General features: G+C 38.7%; 1 protein-coding gene and 1 long non-coding RNA gene across 4 annotated transcripts in view; one reads left to right on the plus strand and one right to left on the minus strand.

Moving 5' to 3' along the window:
• The first annotated feature begins 187 nt into the window (after positions 1 to 187).
• LOC128414119 (uncharacterized) lies at positions 188 to 21,887 on the plus strand. Of its 3 annotated transcripts, XR_008330586.1 has the most exons (5): positions 1,497 to 1,596; positions 4,748 to 4,808; positions 17,256 to 17,460; positions 18,678 to 18,799; positions 20,923 to 21,887. It is a non-coding gene; the product is annotated as an uncharacterized LOC128414119 (long non-coding RNA). The 3 variants fall into 3 exon arrangements; XR_008330587.1 differs by lacking the exons at positions 1,497 to 1,596; positions 20,923 to 21,887 and adding an exon at positions 188 to 428 and having other exon boundaries at positions 18,678 to 18,945; XR_008330585.1 differs by lacking the exon at positions 20,923 to 21,887 and having other exon boundaries at positions 18,678 to 18,945.
• The window catches only part of PTPRE (protein tyrosine phosphatase receptor type E), a 103,799-nt gene continuing 90,267 nt past the window's right edge, over positions 8,722 to 22,253 (minus strand). Inside the window, 7 exon segments of the mRNA XM_053388893.1 lie at positions 8,722 to 15,081; positions 15,905 to 16,040; positions 17,165 to 17,316; positions 17,584 to 17,709; positions 18,778 to 18,912; positions 20,399 to 20,475; positions 20,713 to 20,806. Of these exon segments, the coding sequence (XP_053244868.1) occupies positions 15,007 to 15,081; positions 15,905 to 16,040; positions 17,165 to 17,316; positions 17,584 to 17,709; positions 18,778 to 18,912; positions 20,399 to 20,475; positions 20,713 to 20,806 (795 nt within the window). The 3' untranslated portion in view covers positions 8,722 to 15,006.

A 22,253-nucleotide genomic window follows, 5' to 3' on the forward strand; every position in this document is an offset into this window, starting at 1 on the left:
GCCACGCAAAACTTTGCCGCCTTTTCTTTTAACTTAGTTGTCCCCTGCCCTGGAATAACGGTAAAATATAATAATGTTCTTTACCCCACCACCACTCCCACACTGAACTGAGGTTTTTGGGAGGCGGGGGGGGGGGAGCGGGCTGTGTGGGGACTACTTCTGAATGGTTTCCGCGGAAGCATAAATATGGCACAACGTTTTATCAGATTTACTTTTTAAAACGACGCGCGGTGGATTCTGATTGGAGAACGCGGGATGACGCGGCAAGGAAAAACGATCCAATGGGGAACCCAGAAGGCCGTTCAATTTTTAACAGACATTTAGGAGAAGCGCCGTGCGCGTTTAGCTCCTTCGCTTCTCGCGCCAAGCGGCGGAGGCGGGAAAAGGGCTCCCGCCTAGGGGACAGCCGTAATGCCGCTTACCTGCGAGTAAGCGCCTCTGAACTCAAGTCTTCTCAGTAGGCGTGGTTATGAGGGTGCCGTCCGTCCTCTGTTCTGAGGTGCTGCTTAAAAATAGCACAACAGGGTGGATAACATAACTTTTGAGTGCTTATGAAGCAGCTGAAGAACTTCCAAGTACAATGATTGAATTTTAAGAAAAAGAAAGAAAAGAACAGCCGGCTTTGCATTTGCATAGGTTATTGTATTTTAGTGTTTTGTTGGAAGCCGCCCAGAGTGGCTGGGGAAACCCAGCCAGATGGGCGGGGTATAAGTAATAAATTATTATTATTATTCTCCCCCCTGCCCTATTTTCTTTTTCTGAAAATGGAAAAACTTGCCAGGTGCAGACACGCCCCCTAAATTAATGGAGGATGGGGGAGCACCCTCGTGACTACACAGGACAGGGGTGTGGAAACTTGGAGAAGACCCCTCGGTCCCTAGGAGTTGGATCCTATGATACAGGATCTGTCAATTGCAGTTCCACACAAGGAACTCTCAGGTTCTCCAGTTTAGCATCTCTTTTGTAGGCAGCCCGTCCCAAGCCCATGCAACTGCTAAAGCTTGCTTTTCACCATCCCAACTCCCATCTCTGAAAAACCCTTTCTCCTAGGCAGTCCCACTGTACACCTGCTCTCATCTTCACCCCCATGCCCGTGCCTCCCCCCAATTTTTTCTGCAAGATCGCTGCAGTGGTGAACTCCATGGTGAACGCCTTCTGCAGCTTTTCAATCATACGTAAATGACATGTCAGAAACAATTAGCTACTTTTACTTACAAAGAGATACGTCTAAAACATACCTGGTTTATTTCAAAAACATATTTGAAATTTTAGCTCAGAAAAGAGAGAACGTGTAAATACATTCTACATTTATAAAGAAATGCTTTCTACATTTTTGCAACCGGGGATGCATGGGAGGAATTTCTAAAGGTAGGAGTTACTCTCGAGCATTATCTTTGGCATTTAACATAATCCTTCCTGCTACCGTCAAATACCGGTGCTTAAGATAATTACAGTATTTTCCTGGTTTGACTTTTTCTTTTCTGTTTTCTCCTCTTGTTTCCCTGGAAAATATATGAATGGCAAGTGAATGGGAAGTTGACTCCTTTGTTACTTAGTTTCAATATTTATCTAGATTGGGAATCTCCTTCTGATGCAGTAAGTGAAAGTGGTGCTGAAAGAAAAAGTATTTTATAAATAGCATACTCGTAAGCTTTCCACCAAAATAGAAGAGATGTCCATCTCAAAAGAGTCTTAATGCAAAGATTTTTGTTTCTTAGTTTCTGGTCCAAGGAGTAGGGCCTCTTGAACCTTTAGGCTGGCTGTTCTAATTTCATCACATTTCTATTTTTAATATGAGCAGAATCTTGTGAGTTAGCTTGTTGAGTTTGAGAAGGTTAAACTCAGTTGATGGATGCTGTGTATATTTTGGGTGCTTGCTAATAAAATATCTGTTCTAAGTTGCTACATCAAATCTGGAACTTCATGCAGAACCAGGAGTGAAATACATTGCAAAAAAGTACTATGGAATATTTGAGGACTCCACATCCTTTCTCTCTCTCAAATGAGGCAGTTGAGGAATGCAAAAGGGATAAGTTTCAGGATAACAAGAAGGGAGAAAACACTGAAAGGGGTAGGGGGGAGTGGCTGCTTTAAACCTTCCACCCCTAATTTACTAAAATTTCTGCTGGTGTTTAAAGTTACCATTTTCTTCCCAGTTTCCTCCATCTCTGCTTTACTCAAACTTCCACCACTTTAAACCACTGCTTTCTGCCTCTCAGTGTGACTCCCTTCCTCACTCCCATGCTGCTGTTGTGCAGCCTGCCTTCACATTTGCTCCTCTATCCTGCCCTGACTTCATTCAAATCCAGGTCTGTGATGTGGCACTGCAAACCTCCAGTGGGGGCTGTTTGATAACATTCTTACATTTATATTATATACAGAGAAACCAATCCTCCCTCCCAATTAGGCTTCCTGGAGCAGGGTTTCTCCCCAACCCCTCAATCTGAATAAAACCTGCAGTCATTTTGATTTCATATCTGTATCGTCTTACATTAGTCTTGCCTGAGCTGCTTCCACTTCCACTTTCCATTATGTCATAAGATTCAAAAAAGTGGAAAAGTGAATATCAAAAGCAGATGAGGAAAACTGCTTTAAAATTTAAAAGGTGACTGAGATAGTTATAGATTCTAAACTCTATACACACGAATGAAACAAAATGAGTATGTGCAGTGTATGTGTAGACCTAAATGTCTTTGAGTGTTGAGGAGAGAAAACAGGATACTCCACCCATGGCCAATAATGTATAATATTGTACACTTTTTACACAGAAAACTGTATGCATGGTCTGCACAAGTGCTGTTTTCCCTCCCATGTGCTGTATGCCATTTTTTTCTGCCTTTTTAATTAAGGGTACCTGGGAGTAAACCCCCCACTAAACTCAATAGGACTTATAAGGAACTTCCTTGCCTCGCCTCACCCTCAGTCCAGACATTTTGAGTACTTCAGTCATGTGAAATCTAGTAATTTCTAATGCGGTATTGCGATAAGGCTATTTTTTTCAGGGGAGGGCGTTGATACAGCTGCTTGGCAAGGGCACAAGGGACCCTATGCACACCTCTGGGTGTTTGTATATTGGTGATTTAGTAAGGAGGGGATATATGTGTAAATTATATATAATTTTGTGTAAAAGTAGTTGATACTGAAAATTAATGGCATATACATTGCAATTTATATGCTGCATATTAACTTACTTCCAGTAGTTTGCCTTGGTAGAATATATGGTCTAGTATCAAGTTAATAAAGTTTTTGTGAGCAGAATATATACACAAAGGAAGCAAAGCCTCGGCAAGGTCATACATTCTTTTCTGCTGCAGGGCATAACATTTTAATATTTAGATCTTTCAAAAAGCAAAATCTCTTGACATTTGTGCTTTGCTTTTGTAATTTTTATAGTTTGCCTCATTTGCTGTTTTCATGTGGCTATGATGTTTAGTCACTTCAAATGTGTTGTAGTTCAGTGTAAACAGCTTTGTTAATGTTAGCTTCGCTTTGGAATTAAATTACTCTGAAGTGGCAAAGCTACTGGCACGATCCAGCTTAGGCCATCCTGACCCCATTTACTTGGGAGTAAGCTAAGCCCCACTGAATCCAGTTCCCATTGGACTAACCTCTGACTAAACATGGTTAGATTGCAGTGTAAATTTGCCATTAGATTGCAATATGTAAAGTTTGAGTAGTCAACTTAGTAAAACCTGGTTATTTTCAAAATAGTATAACATTTCAGTCCCAGTTATACAGATACACCATTCTGAAGTTACTACTGTGTCATGTGCAAGGGTATAATTGAGTAAATAGCTGACAATGTACATCATTTTATCTTGATAGACTTGCTCTTTAACATGCTTTTGGAAGTTGCACCTTTGAGCCAGTTATAAGGGACATCACAGTAGGATATTTTATTTTATTTATTGCATTTCTATTCCATCTTTTTCTCCAAGGAGCTCAAGGTGACATACATGGTTCTCCTCCTCCTCATTTAATACCCACAACAACCCTATATAGTAGGTTTTACTGAGAGGCAGTGACTGGCCCAAGGTCACTTTGTGAGCTTCATGGCTGAGTGGGGATATGAGCCCTGGTCTCCCAGATCCTAGTCCAACCACTCCAGCATGTAGGAAGAAATCATTCTGACCATACAATTGTAATTATCTGAATTATATTTTCAGTATCTCAAGATACTTGCTGCATAGGAGTGCACTCAAAAGAAAGGATTTTCTGCAGAAATAATGCTGCAAAGTAACTTCACTATAGTTTTACTGTAATAAAAAAAGAAAGATACCAAGCCTTTAGCACACATTCAGGATTTTTTACCAGCATGTTAAGACTTACAGATAAGTGAACCAAGTTTATAAGGAGAGATACCACTAATGCCAGTGTGGTTAATGAGGAGAGTCAAGGAAAGCGATTGGAGAAGGCTTCATTCAGAAAAATACTTCCTTTTTATTTTTATTTGCTACTTTTTTGTTCTCATTTGGCAAAGGGAGCACAGCCCTTGCAGGGGGGGGGGGATGCAAACAATAAGGGATTTAAAAAAGAATTTGAGGAGCAAATTCCAAAAACATTAAAACCAGCAATAAAAAGAGGTAAAATAAAATGTAGACCAGCTACGGAGGCAGTCCTCTTATGGATCAGTAACTGGTTAAAGAACAGGGAGAAGTGACCAAGAAAAGCTTCTCAGAAGAGTCCCCTGAGTGTTTGAAGTTTCGCTGCTTTTCATGAAGTAATGAAGGTCACCTTCCCTTCACAGGAATAAATGGACAGTTCTCCCAATGGAGTGATGTAGAAAGCCAAGTCCCCCAAGATTCTTGGTAAGACTCCACTTTTGAACTTGTTCATAAATAACCTGGGGTTAGGGGTGAGCAGTGAGGTCACCAGATTTGCTGTGGCCACCAAATTGTTCAGGTTTGTAAGAAGAAAAATGGATTTGCGAATTAGCTACAAGAGGATCTATCCAGACTGGGTTAGTGGGAATTAAAATGGCCAGTGCAATAAATGCAAACAATTCTAAAGTGATGTACATTGCTGGGGGAGTCCTAACTTTTCATATATGCATTTATGGGGTCTGAAATGGCAGTGACTTATGAGGAACGAGATCTTAGCTTAATGAAAATGTTGAGCCAGTGTGTGACAGGGTTTGAAAATAAAACTGTCAATATCATAATGCTGTTACACAAATCTATGGTAGGAGTCATTCTGCAAAGAAACAAAAGATTGTTGTAACTTTAAGAACTGTTTCTGTGAGTTCGTGGTGTGGTTTTCTAGAATGATTAGGTACAGCTGGTGATGAGTACAAAAGGAGAAGTTGCAGTTTGCATTTGCCTGCAAAAGAGAACACCCACATGCTTTGTGTTTGTAAGGTTGTAAATAAAACTCTTGCTTGAGTATTTTACACCTGTCTTGTGGTTCTGTCGTCTGCTGCCAGGAAGATACGGCTCCAATAATCTATGGTGACTGCACTGGAATACTGTGTTGAGCTGGAAAAGGATATTGTTGAGCTGGAAAAGGGAGGAGGAGGTAACCAAAATGATCAGAGAGCTGGAACAAGATTACAACATTTGGAACTTTTTAGTTTAGAAAAAGGTATTGTGGAGCATGATAGAGTTGTATAAAATTATGCATGATGTGCAGAAACTGGTAAGAGCAGGGGTTTTCAACCTGGTCCCCACCGCCCACTAGTGGGCATTTCTGGATTCTAGGTGGGCGGTAGGGGTTCTATGGAACAAGCTGAATCCTCCTTCCATCGAGCACTGGTGGGTGGTAAGGAAATTTTACCATCAAGAAAGATGCATTAGTGGGCAGTAGGTATAAAAAGGTTGACTACCCCTGGGTTAGAGAGAAGTATCTATCCTTCTCACATGTACTAGAACCTGGGCCATCCACCAAACTAGAATGCTGAAAGATTTAGGACGGACAAAAGGAACTATGTCACACAGCACATGATTAGACTATGGAATTCATGATTGCAAGATGTAGTGTTGGCCATCAACTTGGATAGTTTGAAAAGGACACTGGACAAATGTATGGAGTAAGAGCTATCATGACTGTATTACTTCCACTGTCAAAAGCAGTATGCTTCTGCATATTAGTTGCTGTTGTGCTCCTGTCCTTCTCAAAGACTTCCCACATGAAACCATAGCTGGTTGCCCACTATGAGTACAGGATGCTGGACTAGAATGGAGTTGGCTAATCTTATTTTATTAAGAACTCTGTGTGTTTTCACTTTTGAGAAAGATGGGTCTGCACATTTTCTAGCTAAGGACAGTTACTGGCATAAGCTATAGCCATTTATTTTTTCATTCTAGATATCTAGATAGTGTAATCTGAATGCCAGTATTTGAGGAAGGTATGGTTTATCAGTAACTATTTATTTCTATTTGTAAGACACAAATCAAAAGCTCAGAGACATGATTCTTGCATGCATTTATGAATATGCTTTATAAGAAGCTCATATTCAGATTTAAAGTCCTTTCAAATAATTAATCTATCTATCTTTTAGATGATAAAAGTGCAAAGTGTAGCAAATTACCTGGGGAAACAGAACTCCAAAACATCAAGATATTTTATTTGATATAAAAAATGGTAACAAATTGTCGAGATTTTTTTCTTTCAACTGCCCTTCTCCCACAAGAGTTCTGTGTTTTATTAGATCAAATATAATATAGAATATTACTTTTACTAATGTATTCTTTTTAAATACACTATTATCAAAGCCACAGAGGATGTTCAGAAAACAGACTACAAATCTCATAATGAGGTCTGCCACTGCAGTTTCAAATAAAACTATATAACCTGGGTAGTAAGAAATCTTGGGAATGATCCCGAGAAAGTCACTTATAATCCAGCTACAGTGGTCTTTGTTTACACGTGAGTTCTGGCAAAGTGAATAGATGTATGCTAGACTGGATAATTAAAAAATATGTCAACTTACAGGTTTTCAATATTCAGAATCAGACTTCTAAAAACAAGATCTCAACAGGGCCAAAATAGATTGGAAACATTTTAAATTCTTCCAAGTTCTAAGCACTGACATCCCATGTAGTCAATTTTATAAGCTTTTTTCCATAGTCTGTGGCATTAGGTTACCAAGAATTAAACAAGGAACTGTCAGAAATGAAGAACTTGCTCATGGAAATTCACAAGTAGTTTTCTCATGGTGATGGCAGATCTGGATTTCAGTTTTGTGAGACACAGTTATCTACTGCTTGGCAACTGAGAGGATTTTTATTTAAAAAAAAAATCTTCCAAAATAGTTGATTCTTCAAGAACTACAAGCAATGGGCTCTGATTGATAGCTGCTATATGTTAACCTCACAACAGGGATGTAATTGAAAATTGTAACTTTGTGACGTGTGTGTGTGTGTTTTCATAGAATTCAGACACTCTTTTACAATGGCAATGAGTAGCTATCTACCTCCCATCAGAACCCCCCCCCCCCCGCCAGCAAACAGGGTTCTACCAACTTAAAGCATGATGAAGGTAATCTGCACTGTAAGAATTTCTGGAACTTATTGGGTGGAGATCTTACAGCAGGATCCTATTAGTGAAAGTAACATTGGACAACTGTGGATGGCCTCAAGGCAGGACATTTAGGAACATTTGGTAAATAAAAATACCATAGAATGGTTTTGATATGAATAAAGAAATTGTTAGCCCAAATAAATGGTTCTGTCCAGTTTTAATGCTCCAATGAAATCTAATTAGATTATATCTAATCAGGATACAATATTCTCCACATAGCTGAGATATCAGTGGTGTGTGCCTTTGCATTATAGAAAATAGTACCCTACTAAATCCAGAATGGTGACTGAAGCAAACTAGGACATGGTCTACACATAAAGCAACATGAGGGTAGATAGAATGTTGAGGAAGGAGACAGGATGCAACCATGTTAAACTATCCATGGACACCCCAGATTTGAATGCTCCAGCATATTAAAACACCCTGCAAGTAAAAGCAGCATTACCAGGAAGAATGGTTCTAGCACAGCTTGTTCCCAGTTGTTTTCTACTCATGAAGGAGTTTTGAACATAGGGGAGCATTATAAATGTGACCACCTATTTGCAGTCTGAAGTGGAACACTGCATGTAACACAGGCAGCACAGAGAGTAGTAAGGGAGAGGACATACTGTTTCCTTTTGTACTTCCTTTAAAGGAAAGATGTTTTAAAACGAATGTATCATTCTCTTTCAGAAATCTAATATATGCAACAGAACCATCTCTCTTGGCACACACAAAAGTGCACCATGTCCTTTTTATGCCATTCCCCATCACCACCATGTTTCTGCTCCTGCAGTCCAGTCTAACCCTCTCAACTCCGTTTTGATGCATGTGTAGACAAGGTCTAAAATGCCTGCCATGGCTATATTTGTTTCAAGTAGACCAAAATGTACTGCCCAGGAAGATTACATTTACTTTTGTATAATCCATTGGAACAACTGAGAATAATGATTACTTTTATTCAGATTACTTAGAATAAATAAGCGTGTTCTGGTTGAGAAGATAAATTGCTGTTGCAAATTAATGTTATATGTATAATGCTTCATTTTTAACTCTTTTTTTTTTGTCAGAACAGTGCTCTGAGTCAAATAGCTAGAGTTTTTAAAGTTCTGGGAAGTAATTTAAGTAAGGGATTTTATGTCCTTTGCACTATTGCTGTATTTAGTTTAAATGAGCAAATAGTAGAGGAATGAAATTAAGAGATTTAAAGAAAGAAATGCAGCCTGAAAATAAAAATGAAACCTTGTTCTTGCATCAGAATTATTAGATCTTGCGATTTGCATATACAAATAATTCAGCAACATTCACTGGCATTATAAATACAGCAAGATCAAATTATAAATGTAATAAAAGAAAATATCACTGTATAATACATACATATATTATAAAGATCTTGACATAAATTAAATATAGTTTTGCATATACAGAATAAGGTTCAGTAGCAACATACTAAAAATGATACTGCGTAATGAAAACATTTTCAAATGCTGGAAACAAAGATGTTCAAATTCCTTTAAAAACCAATTCATAAAAGTCATTTTCAAAACACTAATCAATACAGCAGGCATTCTTCTGTTGGGCCTGATTAACCCAAGCCATTAAGTATCTACTTAGTACAAGATTTCAAAACTTGCTTGCATCAAGAAATGCTTTCCACACTGAGTTGTCTGCCAAGAACTATGTTGTGTGTTGCAGGGAATTCTGGAGTGCATTGTGTCACATTCTTAAATTTGCGTAGTGAGACTAGCTGGCCCCTATACAGAGCACGTATGTCCCACAGCACCAGGGCTGTTTCCAGGATTCTTTGGACCCCATGCAAGAGATAGCAGGAGGCCTGAACACGCAGAGGAAAGATGCAGAAGCGTGCACACACAGAGATACACATCCACATCAAATACAAGAGAGTGCACACTTCATGCATACAAAAGAGTACATGAGAGTTCAAATTGTGTAGGGTCACAGGGATGCAATGCTGCCCCTGCCCCCAGTAACCCTCTGCATGCTTCCTACTCCTAACCTTTTGAGCTCTGAGCACAAAGGTCTGCAGGGAATTTCTGAATGCAGCTAGAATATTGCTGCAGATATTTCTGCTCAAACCTCAGGAGAGGAGAGAGTGGAGATAGCACACATGAGGATACTGGAGGCGGGGTTGGTGCACACACTCCTGGACTGTTTCAAGCTCAGGTGTTCTTTTGAATGCATGAGCAGGGCTTCCTCCAATATCTTCTTTTGCTCCTAAGCTCCATGCAGAGGGCTAGCTGGCTGACTAAATGGGGCGTGCAGATGGGCTGGCTCTAACAGCAGATGAGTCGGGAGCACAGAACCTGCTCTGCCTGATACAGCATCCACTACTGGTAACATGGGAGACCAGGCAAACTGTGAGCTTAGGCTCTCCCAACTTCTGCAACAGTGCCAAGGAGGAGTTAATCCTGAACGTTGTGGCTGATTGTGGGCTCTGCAAATCCTGTGACAATCAGGGGAGCAAGGAATCCAAGTACGGTATAGAATGGAAACACCTTGGCTGTCATACAGGCAACAGAAGGTCAAGACCAGAGCCTTCCTTTCCCCACACAGCTACATTTTCCCACACACATTAACTGTTTGCATGCATGTGTGCGCACTGCTCTTGTTTGTTTTTAAAGCAATTTTATGTATATAAACTATTAGAGGGGGTCCTGCCAGATTTTGCTAATCCCTGGTGCCAGGCCTGCAAAGGACATGTCTCCTCCGCTGCTGTACTTTGCAGGAAAATATCAGTAACAAATGATAAGATGCCTTTTGGTTAGCTAAGTTACAGTTCTTTATCTTGTTGTTAGTCCTTGCAAGGTATTAAAAAAGATGCAATAAAGGGAGTGCTGGCCTGCTCCCTCCATGCATTGGAGGGCAAAGATCTGTAGCCAGGACGCTGCTGCATTAGTGTTAGCTCTCCACATGATTCAGGACGCTGATTGTGCAAGGTTCTAAATCACACTGGATCTACATGCATATAGCAGACATCCAGCCTCGTGGAGGGTGAAGTTGGGGAGCTGACACGCCCCTGCCCTCTCCTTACGCAAGTAAAATCGCATGAGGGTTTTAACACACAAATAGGGCTATTGTTGACTCCCTGATAAATTGATAAGGAACCCCGGGTTTCTAGAAACATACTTCGAAATAAACTGCTTTAACAATATTACTATTTGTGCACTGTTTCTGAGTTAAGCATGTACTTAAGAGCTTTGGCAATCAATGTCCACTGTCACACAAGACAATAAGTTGAGTCACATAGTGACTAGATATGCAGATCAGAACATATAAATTTCTAATCACTGTTTGGCATTTATTAATGCAATCTCATGCAATGTAAAAAAATTTAAGTGTGGAAACCCATAAATATGTTTGTTATACCATTGTACGAAGTATCACAGTCTTATTTGACTAAACACCTTGAAGTGAAAAACAAGCTTTCTAAAGTTGCAATTCACCAACCTCATAAAACAGATTAGTTGTGATTAAAAGTGATTTGGCTGGGTGTAGCACAGTATTTCCTCAACTGTGGCAAGTCTTGTCATCACCAAATGGGAGAACCTAGTAGAACTAGATTGTCTGAAGGGAATCCAACAAAGCCACAGAGAATGTTTTGTGCTTCAGATTACTTCAGAGAATTTAATCCCACGGAATTATCTGAAACTGTTGAGTATAGAAATTATTCCACATTGGGGGAGGAAAGCTGCTCATTTGGCTCCATTTTAAGTGCACTCATATTAGTATTACCAAAATGAGCCTCACCCCAAGTATTCTGGCTTCACTTGGGTAAATATAAGAAAAGCTAAAACATCCCTACTTCATTAATGGATTCCGCTATGTGCATTTCTGGCCCACATCTTACGTTTTTAAATATTGCTTTACAGAACAAGCAACAAATTAAGAGAGTTCTGGATGCTATTAGAAATATTATCTAATAATTACTTCCTTCCACCAAGGCAGGATTTTTCTCTACATCTGGAAATGACTTTGTTTGGATAATTTAAAAAGGAACAACTGCAATGCTTTCCCTTAAGCAGATTTCACAGTTATAGCCATGGTTGCTGGTCAGAGGTCAAGGAAGGGGTACTGGACCAGATACTAAGAGAAGCAAGGAATTCCAGTGTCATGGATGAGGGAACAGCAGCTACCTATGCTATTCTAGGTTTACTGAAAGCTAAGAAGTGGGAAATTAGAAGACGGAGACTAAATTGGTAACTGTAAAGACTATTTTTCTGTTATCAAGCTAAATAAGATACTTTGGCTAAGTGCAGAGAGGCCATTCATCAAGGAGCCAAGAAAACTGAGGGGGCATATTCACCAGGACACCAAAAATGCCTAAAGGTGTTACTAATATCCAGTAGTCAAAAACTCAATACCAGGACTAGCACATGTCTCTATTGTAACAAAAATAGAGATATTAGGAAGAATATGATTATGGTTTTGTCATACCTAAATAAAAACCCCAGTATTTTGAAAAAGCAGTTTCCACACAATTTGTACTGCATTAGAAAGCGTCTGACATCTTAAGGCTGTTGGAAGCAGCTTCTAAAGTGGTGGATAGAAACAGTGGTTTTTAAAAAACCTATCTTCATCTATTAATGTGCTCACAGATTTGGGTCCATAGTGTATTGGACTGTTCATTCCTCACATTTTGGAGTTTGGATTTCCAAACTTATTATGATAGAAAGCTTATTTTACATTCAACTCTTAAACCAAATAATGGTGTTTGCTTTGGGGCTTAGAGAGCTTAACATCAATCACCTCTTACAATAAATTCTATTCATTAAGTGCATAACAACTGTACATATACATATAGATTTACAGAAGTGCATTACTGGGAAGACACAAGCAATAAAATGGCAGTGCTTTAAAAACAGTGTGCTTATAGACTAACCTGAACTGTTTTCAATTAAAAGTCGGTAAGTAAAAGACTCATGTGGACACCTTGCAATCCTCTGAATTGCTAAAAGTATCCACCCTTCTTCCAGTCATGTATTAAAATGAACATCGATTAAAATAATGCAGGAGCTGAAATGTAATGACCAGGTTAAAGTCTACATAGATGTCAATAAGGCTTTCCTTGTTGTATTAAAAACACACACCAATGAACAAGCCCAAACTATTGCATATTAGACATTTATATACAAATTATTCTTTTGTACTTGTGCTCTTTAATTTATGCCTTCTAAAAAGATGGGAGCAATAGATATAAAATGTACTGTGTGTTTTGTCATTTTTCTCCAAAGCTAGTTTTGTCCAGACGATGACATTGCCACATGGGGCTTTATATATTGTCACAGCCATTCAAGTAAAAACCCTAGGAAGCAACCCATCATACAAGTCAGTTCAAAACAAATGGGTTTTGTGCCCTAACAGTAAATGGTTTGTTGTGCACCAACAGCCCAAACCCAAATTTTGTGGGCACTCCTACATGTCCATACTTCATTGGCTACACTACTGGGATAGTTCTGTATACTTACAATAAGGGAGAAAATTGTGAAATCATAGGTCATATAGGAGGTCTGAAAGCATACTGGCATTGAGGAGTACCACACCATTTGTAGGGACACAATTCAGGACACTGTTCATTCCCATTAAGTACCACCAACACTAAAGGAGCACAAGTGTATTTATCTGTGTCCTTAATTGAACACTAACACCAGTATTCTAAGGACTTGGAAGTAAATGTCTTGACTTCAGTAGATGCTATTCCCTGATTCAACTAAAGATTTGTCATGACTATACTCCATTGACACCAGTGAAGCAAGTTTGCCACTATGTAATTACTGAAGTTGTGTTGCTTTCAGTAGTGCTTAGCCATAACTATCTTAAGCTAGATTGTTTTAAATTGAAAGTATATGTTTTCCTTTATATATTTGCTTTCTATCTGGCAATATACCTTTTTGTGATAGCAAGAACAGAACCTCTTTCTTTTCAAAATACAAAATAGTTTCAAAATATTGATTAATTAACTTACATTAAATGTTACTTTATGTTAATATTTCTTTTCAAAAATTATATCAGGTTAAATAACTTAAGGTGATCTTTTAAGATTATTTAACTGAATTCAACGAACTCAGTATTTGCATTATGGTGCTAAGTTACAGCTTGCAATTATAACAGAACTGTCTAGAGAATCTTGTCTTCAAAAATAATTATATGTTTTATGTTTTTTGCTAAGGTTCAAAATCTTAGACAGTTGCTTGTGGAGGATTCATGTACCATTATATATAACCCACTGAATGAGTTGTGCTTAACAGGAAGAATGCTTAAAAAATACCCAAAAAAAAGCAAACGGATATAACCTGGCTATTGAATGTTAAGATTAATAGTTGTAGAATATTAACCAACTTTCTAGAGCACCTCAAATAGTGTCTTCCACAGTCAGCAGTTCACATTAGCATCAATAGGTTTAAAAGTGGAGCAAGGTGCTGATGAACATAAAAGCATCAAAACACCGCCACAACCAAAAAAAGAATACTCTGTAAATACTGAGATTAATGCAGCAAGCAAATGCATATGCTCTTGGGTGGCCACACTCATTTCAGTGGGGTGTACACAGTGTTTCCTAGTAGCATGTGGCCATTGTGTGGAACTTGCTCTAAGAGAAATAATTGTTATGTGCATGGATTTGGATCCAGCCTATTTACTCTTATTCCTCTGCTTTATAAACATGGGTTATTTTATAAGTCATCTAAAAGTTAAAAAGTAAAAAGCAGAATTTCATAGATGTTCAGGGAAAAATATGGGTATGATCCAGCCAAAACCAAGCATTTTTGAAGTCCCATTAATGAATTTTAAAAGTATTTATTTCCTGTTCTTCAATGGACTCCCATCCAAGGGGCTGATCAGATCCATGCACACTTAGCTTCAGCAGTGCTGCAGCATCAAGTGCTCCCAGACCATTAACTGGACTCCAAATCCCATTAACTTCAATGGGAAAAATTTAAGCATAAGCTTAATACACCCACTGAAATCAGTGAGTATTGAATATGCCTAACATAGGCTGGATTGTGCCCTATATTCATAATAGTTTATACTGTGATCTATTGTACACGGCCATCTGTTATGCAAAACTTTAAAGATCACCTTGATCCAGCTTGGGGAACTAGATACACAGACACAGCCTTTGCACATATATCCCCAGCTGAATGGGGTGTCCCACATGCAAAAGTGTGCTAGATGTGCAGCTCCCCTATTTTATGTGCTGAAGCTGCACATGTTGAGCATTTCAAAACAATAGCAATCCTGCTGTTTGGGAGGGAAAGTGGGACTCTGGATCAAACAGGTTCTTCAGGGTTTTTTTGAAATGGTTCTGCGCATGCTCCTTTGGATCAGAGAGTGAAAGTCTTGAATAATTTATACATCTAAGGAGGCATTCCAAGCAAGCCAAACATGGTAGTATGTACATTTAGAGTTTTTAAAAAGTCAATGGAAATAAATTAACATGATTTACAAATCTCTGTACAGATGATTAAATTAATAATAATAAGGCAGGAGTTTTCACTTGAAATTGGCATAATCAGAAAATATGTCAATGAAATCTTGTACCACTTTGTAGCAGAATTCATACTGTTCCTGAAAAAAGAAGAAGAATACATTTACTCTGATGAAAATTTCTCTGAATCATAACAATTCCAGTGAAGCATGTTTAACTCTAAACTGGAGCATAATGCTATCTCACAGACAACATTTTTAATTTCTTATCCTGTTAAAACACTTTATTTTTTGCAGGTTGTAGTATAATTAATTTTAAAATCTAACTAAAACAACAACAGTTGGTTCACCGAGAAAGCAGATTTTGAATGAGAGGTGGACTGTGAGCCCAATGGGACCATTTAAAATAACCATAAATCCTATCAAGAATCACTGTCAAATCAAGAAGTTTCCCATTTACTTTTTCATTTTAATTAGTTATAGCCTGCCTCTCAGGGTAGGGGAGCCATCAAAAGACTGCTAAAAATGGCTATATTCTGATACCAGGACACATGTGTAAGCCTGACTATTGCTATTGTTTTTAAAAACAACTGTGAGAGGCAAGCAGAGCACAAATAACCAGCTCTAATGAATCTGCCCCTTATATACAGGGAGGCCACCCTTGCCGTAATTCCTTGATTGCAAAAGTAGCCAATAATGTTTGGATCTTGCCACTGCTATTAGCAGTTCAGAGGACCAGCTGTACACCCCTCTCCTCCGCCCCCAAAAATCCAAGATACCCTATAGCACTGTGCAGAGGCTATTCAGCAGTTTCAAAAGTTGTTGTGGTGTGGCTTTGCAACACGACTAAGCATTGGCACTACATGTATTTGTGAACACCCAAGTCCTGTGTTGTGGCACTTTGCTCAAATACCAACATCCTATTATCCTTTTGACAAATATTTTTGTGGTTAAAACAACATACCAGTGTTTGCACCATATGTGGTCTTTGCAGTCGTAAACTCTTCACAGCTTGAAATACATCTAAGAGCCCCTCAGCTTTGACTCGCTCCAGAATATTGCTGAGTGCAATGAATGTACCTGTTCTTCCAGCTCCAGCACTATAATACATATACATTTTTTTTCTTTAACAGGTTATATTACCAAATCCATATTCAATACAATGAAAATACACGCTGAATTGATTCCCTGCTACTGAGAAGAATTCCTGCATTGCCTCACTGTTCTTTCCCAGGACTGGCAGAAGCAGAATAAATTATGCCAATTTGCTTAATATAAACATTTTCATGCAGATAACGGAATTTAGTTCTACTAGCCAAGGAAAACTTTCTTGAAATATAAACTGACATCTAAATTTTTCAACCAGCCAAGCTTAATCTTGCAATCACTTTATGTGCATAAATGTTTACATCATGCTATTTCTAAAGTAACAATATATAAATATAGTTCCTAGCACTTCTGGAAACTCTTCAAAACATCCTTGTCTCACCAGCCAGAGCCTGACTATCACTATGTGACTGACTGAAGCTAAAGTAATGTATGAATTATAGTTCTAGCTAATAAGAAATTGGGCTTCAAAATCATGAATTCGGTTTATCCAACAAAAGCATCTGGATCTGCCCAGATCCAAGATTGGGTCAGCCTTCATGGAACACTTTAACAGGTTAACACTTGTTGCTTACGCTGGAGAGAACAGATCTCTGTAGCTGACATCTTATGACAATAGGTGACTGGTAGGTGAGTGCAGTTTGCCCAAAATGGCCTTGCAGCTCAAATTCAGAAGCCAGGCAGACCTAATTAGGCCTGTGGCCAAGAGGTTCCCCAATGCTGATCTAAAACTCCAGGAAAGTGATATTAAAGCCTTGCTGACAAATGCCCCATTTCTGATAACTGAGTATCTGGCCATAGTTGTCCATTCCCTCTTAAACTCCCAGAGTACAGAAAATCGTTTCAAGGCTACTAGATTGGTAACAGGGACTGGGCATTACAATCAGGTCATATAGGCACTTCATTAACTGCAATGGCACCTGGTCAATTTCTGGGGTCTGTGTATTTTAAATGTGTATTTTTTTTATAGAAAATTATTGTCTTTTTTAAAAAAAATGTTATATTTTTACATGTTTGCAAATATTGTCATGGAAATATTGATGGGCAGAATAGAAATATTGCAAACTTGCAAACAAGCAAAGGAGTATAGAGCAAAATAAAATACAAAACTATTTACCTGCAGTGCACTGTAATGGGGTGGTTTCCTGTCTGCTGTTGCTGCTTTTGGACAGCTGCAATGAGGTCAATCATTCCCTTCCCTTCAGCAGGAATTCCAATTTCAGGCCATCCATGAAAATGAAACTGTCGGACAAGTCTGCCCAGCTTCTCCTGGTCATTCAAAGGCAAGAAAACCACAAATTCAATGCAGCTTCAAGAGTGGAACGGAACACTGGAAGCCAGCCACAGACCTTATTATCTATAGGAACCTTTTCATATATGGTCAATGTAAATTAATCATGTGATTTATATAAGGTAAGAGGATTTTAACGAGTAATCTAAATTGAGCTAAATTTACATTTCGGTTGGCTTTAAGCAACCCTGAAGTTCAGAAAACCACAGCGGACACAGACGTATTTAAAATGTTATCATTAATACCTGATTGTGCATAATCAAGAAGTCCCTGACGCTTATGGCATCAGCCAGTGAGTCACTCTTTATCTCGATGGTAATCTCTCCATAAGTAACAGATCCCTCTGATGGCCAGTACTGAAAACATTTTTCCTGTAACATTGAGGGAAGAAAAAGGAATGAATGCTGCCTCCAGAACTTGTTGGTTGAAATATATTCATGCAGATACAGCACTGGTTCCTCAAAAACATTAGTAAGAACTAGTTCCTGTCTCCTTCTCCTCCCTCCAATCGCACATTACATATTACACAGAATAACTATTTAATGCCCCTGTATCTGAGTACTGAACAGAAGAAGAAAAATACAGGAAGTTCTACATTCTCCATGTTTTAGTTGATGCCTGTTTTCTATGGGCAATTGATGTTACACAAACATATGCTTGACATGCAATACTTCTGTACTTTGGAAGACAAATGAAAAGTTTTTAAAATGGGAAAAAGTTAGAAAGACACATTAAAAACTTTCACGAATCATATGACAACACAACTTGCTTTTGTAATGACTTAATGATTTCAGCAACGCTTGAAATGGGTATCACTGTGAAACCCATTATATCTCACCTTAAGTTAAGAAATGTAGTTTGATGCTACACCAAACATGCAGACTTCTTGCCACCATGCAATTGCTGACACGTAGTGTGGTCCAGAGGAAGTTAAGTAAGCACTATTAAGCTAGCACTCAGTTGAGCACACTTAATTCCCATTGATTTCCCAATTGACTTGATTATGTGTAACTTTCCCTAGATTGTGACAATTTTTTTCTGAATTTTCAGTACTGAGGATCATCAAGCCAGGTTAGATACAATTCGCGTGAAGCTGTATGCATCAGGAACCATGCTACTACATGTCTCATTCCTAGCCTGAAAATCTTTTGTCAAGAGCAAAGCATTTTTTAAAAAAGTGGAGTGAGGAAGAAGAACAGCAGAACTCTACAGTGACATCACATAGTCCCCTGGCTGCACAGCACTTTGCAGCTAAACACAGCTGGGCTTTGCTAAGATTTGGTGGTATGAAGCATACTTGTGGCTATTTATAGGCTAATTATCTTTTCTTTTTTTTTAGTGGGTTGGAATGTCCTTAAGAAAAATTTCATTTCCGCATCACACTTTAGGCTATTCATAACAAAATATGTTTTTTTAAAAATTGGGCAAAGTGGTCATACCTGCTCCCTTTCAAGAACTTCGGTGAGCATTACAATTGTGTGGCACTTCCATTCCCACACCATTCGCCAGAAGTCTTCCACAGTGTGAGGAAGAGGTCCTTGTGTTGCAATGAAGTAATCCTTTTGGCGATAGCCCTTCACAGTAAAAAAACATACATGCAATGATTACCTGATACCTCAGTGATTTCAATTTTTAACTCCAGGCAATCTAAAAGTAATTCTAGACTAACTAGAAATATCAGAACAAACAATTCTTTTCAGAAAGCTCTAGAATGAGCCACAAATCCAGAAAACTGTAGTTAGTCCCTTATATACAATGGAAGGATAGGGAAACCAGTTCAGGAATAGAAAAACACTTAAGATTTATATTGTATTGTATTGTATTGTATTGTATTGTATACTACTAGCACAGCATTTATATCCTGCCTTTCCTCCAAGGAGGTCAAAGTGGTACACATGGTTCTCCCCCTCTCCATTTTGTCCTTAAAACAACCCTGTGATGTAGAATAAGATAAGCAGAGAGGCAGTGGTTGCCCAAGTTGCCCAGAGAGCCTAAGGTTGCCCAGTGAGTTTCATGGCTGAGTGAGGATTTAGACCCTTATCACCCAGGCATTTTAAACAAAAGCACACATTCTACTCATGTAAAAACATGCTGATTCCCGGACCGTCTGCGGGCTGGATTCAGAAGGCGATTGGACCTTAGGATGCCTACCCCTGCTCTAACCCCTACACCACACCAGCTGCCATTCATGATCCGAATTCAGGCAATAATCTCAGGTGGCTGCCTCATGTGGGCGTGATGAACTGATACTCCACCTGGCCCCCTGGCTGCTGTCAGGTTGTGTTTACTGCTGCCACCCATGTGAGACTTCTGTGAGGCCTCTGAGAAAGGGCAAATGGGGTCCTTCAGAGTGAGAGTGGGAGCCAGGTGCCTCTCACCACCCACCTCCTGCGAGGCAGACTTTCATGCAAGTCCTGTAGGAGCGCGCGTGCTCACACACACACGCACCACAAGAGAGAAATAATATATATGATTTATAAAGCCAATGGACAATCCAGCAAGTGTCTGAAAATGTAATTAGGTGGCACTGGAAAGACTGTGGGAATTTGACCGGGTTCTTTAACTGACTTATTAAGCTTCCCTCAAGGACTGTATTAAAGTATTAGAAAATAAAATAAAAATCTAAGGGTCAAGAGAAAAAAGATGGCAGTGTGTATATAGAGAGATGAACCCTATGACTGAGACCATGAAGGAGTAAATACTGTTCGGGCAGCTGAACTGTATTTGGAAGAAGTGGAGAAGAGGAAAATTCTTATTTGATAGCTAGAAAATGCTTCACTGCAGGTGGGGACTTCAATTTCTGTTTTCTCTTAAGGAACAAGGAGAGCAGGGAGGTTTGTCTCTCTCTGTTGACATTTTAAGTGCAAAGCCATACTTTTTATGATGTTGATAATTCGATTCTTTTTGAAAATTCTCAAGTTACTCTTCAATATAGCTCATGTGGTAATGATAAAAGCACACGTGCAACCATGTTGCCTGCTCGTCGAAAACAAAGTTGATTGCTGAAAAGACTTGTAAAAATCAGTACTACACATATTCCACATACACAGAAACACTTACGTCTATGAAGGAAGCATTGATATAATCCGTATACTCCTGACCTCTTTTCATTGAAAGAATCACTCTGTTAAAGTCATCTAAAATACAAAAACACCACATATTAGGTTTCTTAGAATACTTAGCATTTTATAGTCAATAATACAATAAAGCTATGAAGCTGCAGGCTTTCGTAGAATCAAGTTTACAATATATCTTTGTACTTCAGCCTAGCAGTGCCACCTGCTGTTGAATGTGTAACATAACAGTACACTACAAGGTAATTTGGATTAATAAAAGTATTTCGGTTTCTACAAAGAGGAAAATTAATATCTTACATGGGATGATTTGGATAACTCTGGCTTTCTTCATATTTGCGGGCAGATTACCAGTTCTCATGTTTTCTTTCATTATTCGAACATTTGTTAATTTCTACAGCAAAAAGAGAGATTGGGCTAGGACTTTGTAGATTACTGTATAAAAACACAGAATACCAAAAATGGCTAACAGATACACATCAAAATTTCATGATATTCTGTTCCTTTGAGAGATTTCTAGTTGGTTCACCTGATCCCAAACCACATAAACCTTCACCTGTGTTCTTTTATGTTACACCTATATGGAAAGCAATTTTTTAAAACCTGGAAACTAAGACACACTGCTTTTGTTTTCTGCAGGCAAGGTAGGTAGCTAGAAAGTGTGTTTTATAGGGACTGGATATGTACAGTTCAATTTCTAGTAGCTTGTATGTATTACTTGTATCTAGGTTAGATTACTGCAATGTGTTATATGTGGGGCTGCCTCTGAAGACAGTTCAGAAACTTCAGCTGCTGTAAAATTCAGTTGCCAAGTTTTCACTGGGGCAAGACAAGCTGAGCATATAGTGCTAATCCTTGCCCAACAGCACTTGCTGCCAATTGGTTTCTGGGCCCATTTTAAAGTGTTGGTGCTGACCTATGAAGCCTTAAGCAGCTCAGGACCTCAATACCTTAAGGACCGCTTCTCCCTATATGGACCTACCCAGACCCTGCGTTTGGAGGGCCTTTTCTTTGTCCCTCCCCTCCCCAAAAGGTTCAGAGGCTGACAACATGAGAACAGGCCTTTTTTGTGCTGGCTCCCCATTTGTGAAATGCTCTCCCCAGAGAGGCTTGCTTGGTGCCATCGTTACATGTCTTTAGGTACCAGGCAAAAACATTCCTCTTTACCCAAGCCTTTGGCCATTAAATATTCTATGGCTTTTTAAATGTGGAGAGACTGTTATTATGATTTTTCTGTGGGGTTTTTTTTTTTTACTATGCTATGTAAGTTATGTTTTTAATATTGTACACTGCCCTGGGATCTTTGGATAAAGCATGGTATATTAAATTAAAGTAAAGTAAGTTAAAAAATAAAGGTAGTGTGTGCATATTAAACAGTAAGTATTACACACAGAATCATAGAATTGTAAGGTTGGAATAGATCCTGTGGGCCATCTAGTCCAACCCCCTGCATTACAGGAAAGCTGAACATTGATGTTATAATTTACCACAAATGTATGTATGAATGTAACATTAAAAAAAACTTCCAAAAGTAGAAGGGACAATTACTTTTGCTCATATTTGCAAATTCAGCAGATCTCAAAATGCACAAGAATGGTTTGAGTTACAGTTAAGTCAAGAAAGTATAACTGGTGTTAGCCTTAAAAAATAACTTCACTATATTCATATCTCCAGACATATTATATATGCTATGCATAATATGACTATTATCACCAAATTCTAATTCAGGTGAAGTTTCTTTATCTAAAAAATACCCAACCCCCAACCCAATACTCTAAGAGGATTAACCTTTTAAAAATCAGAGTAAGAAACTATTTCTTTCAAGTGTGAGCCTGAAATCT

The sequence above is a fragment of the Podarcis raffonei genome, chromosome 5 (assembly GCF_027172205.1).
Source record: "Podarcis raffonei isolate rPodRaf1 chromosome 5, rPodRaf1.pri, whole genome shotgun sequence".
Lineage (NCBI taxonomy): Eukaryota > Metazoa > Chordata > Lepidosauria > Squamata > Lacertidae > Podarcis > Podarcis raffonei.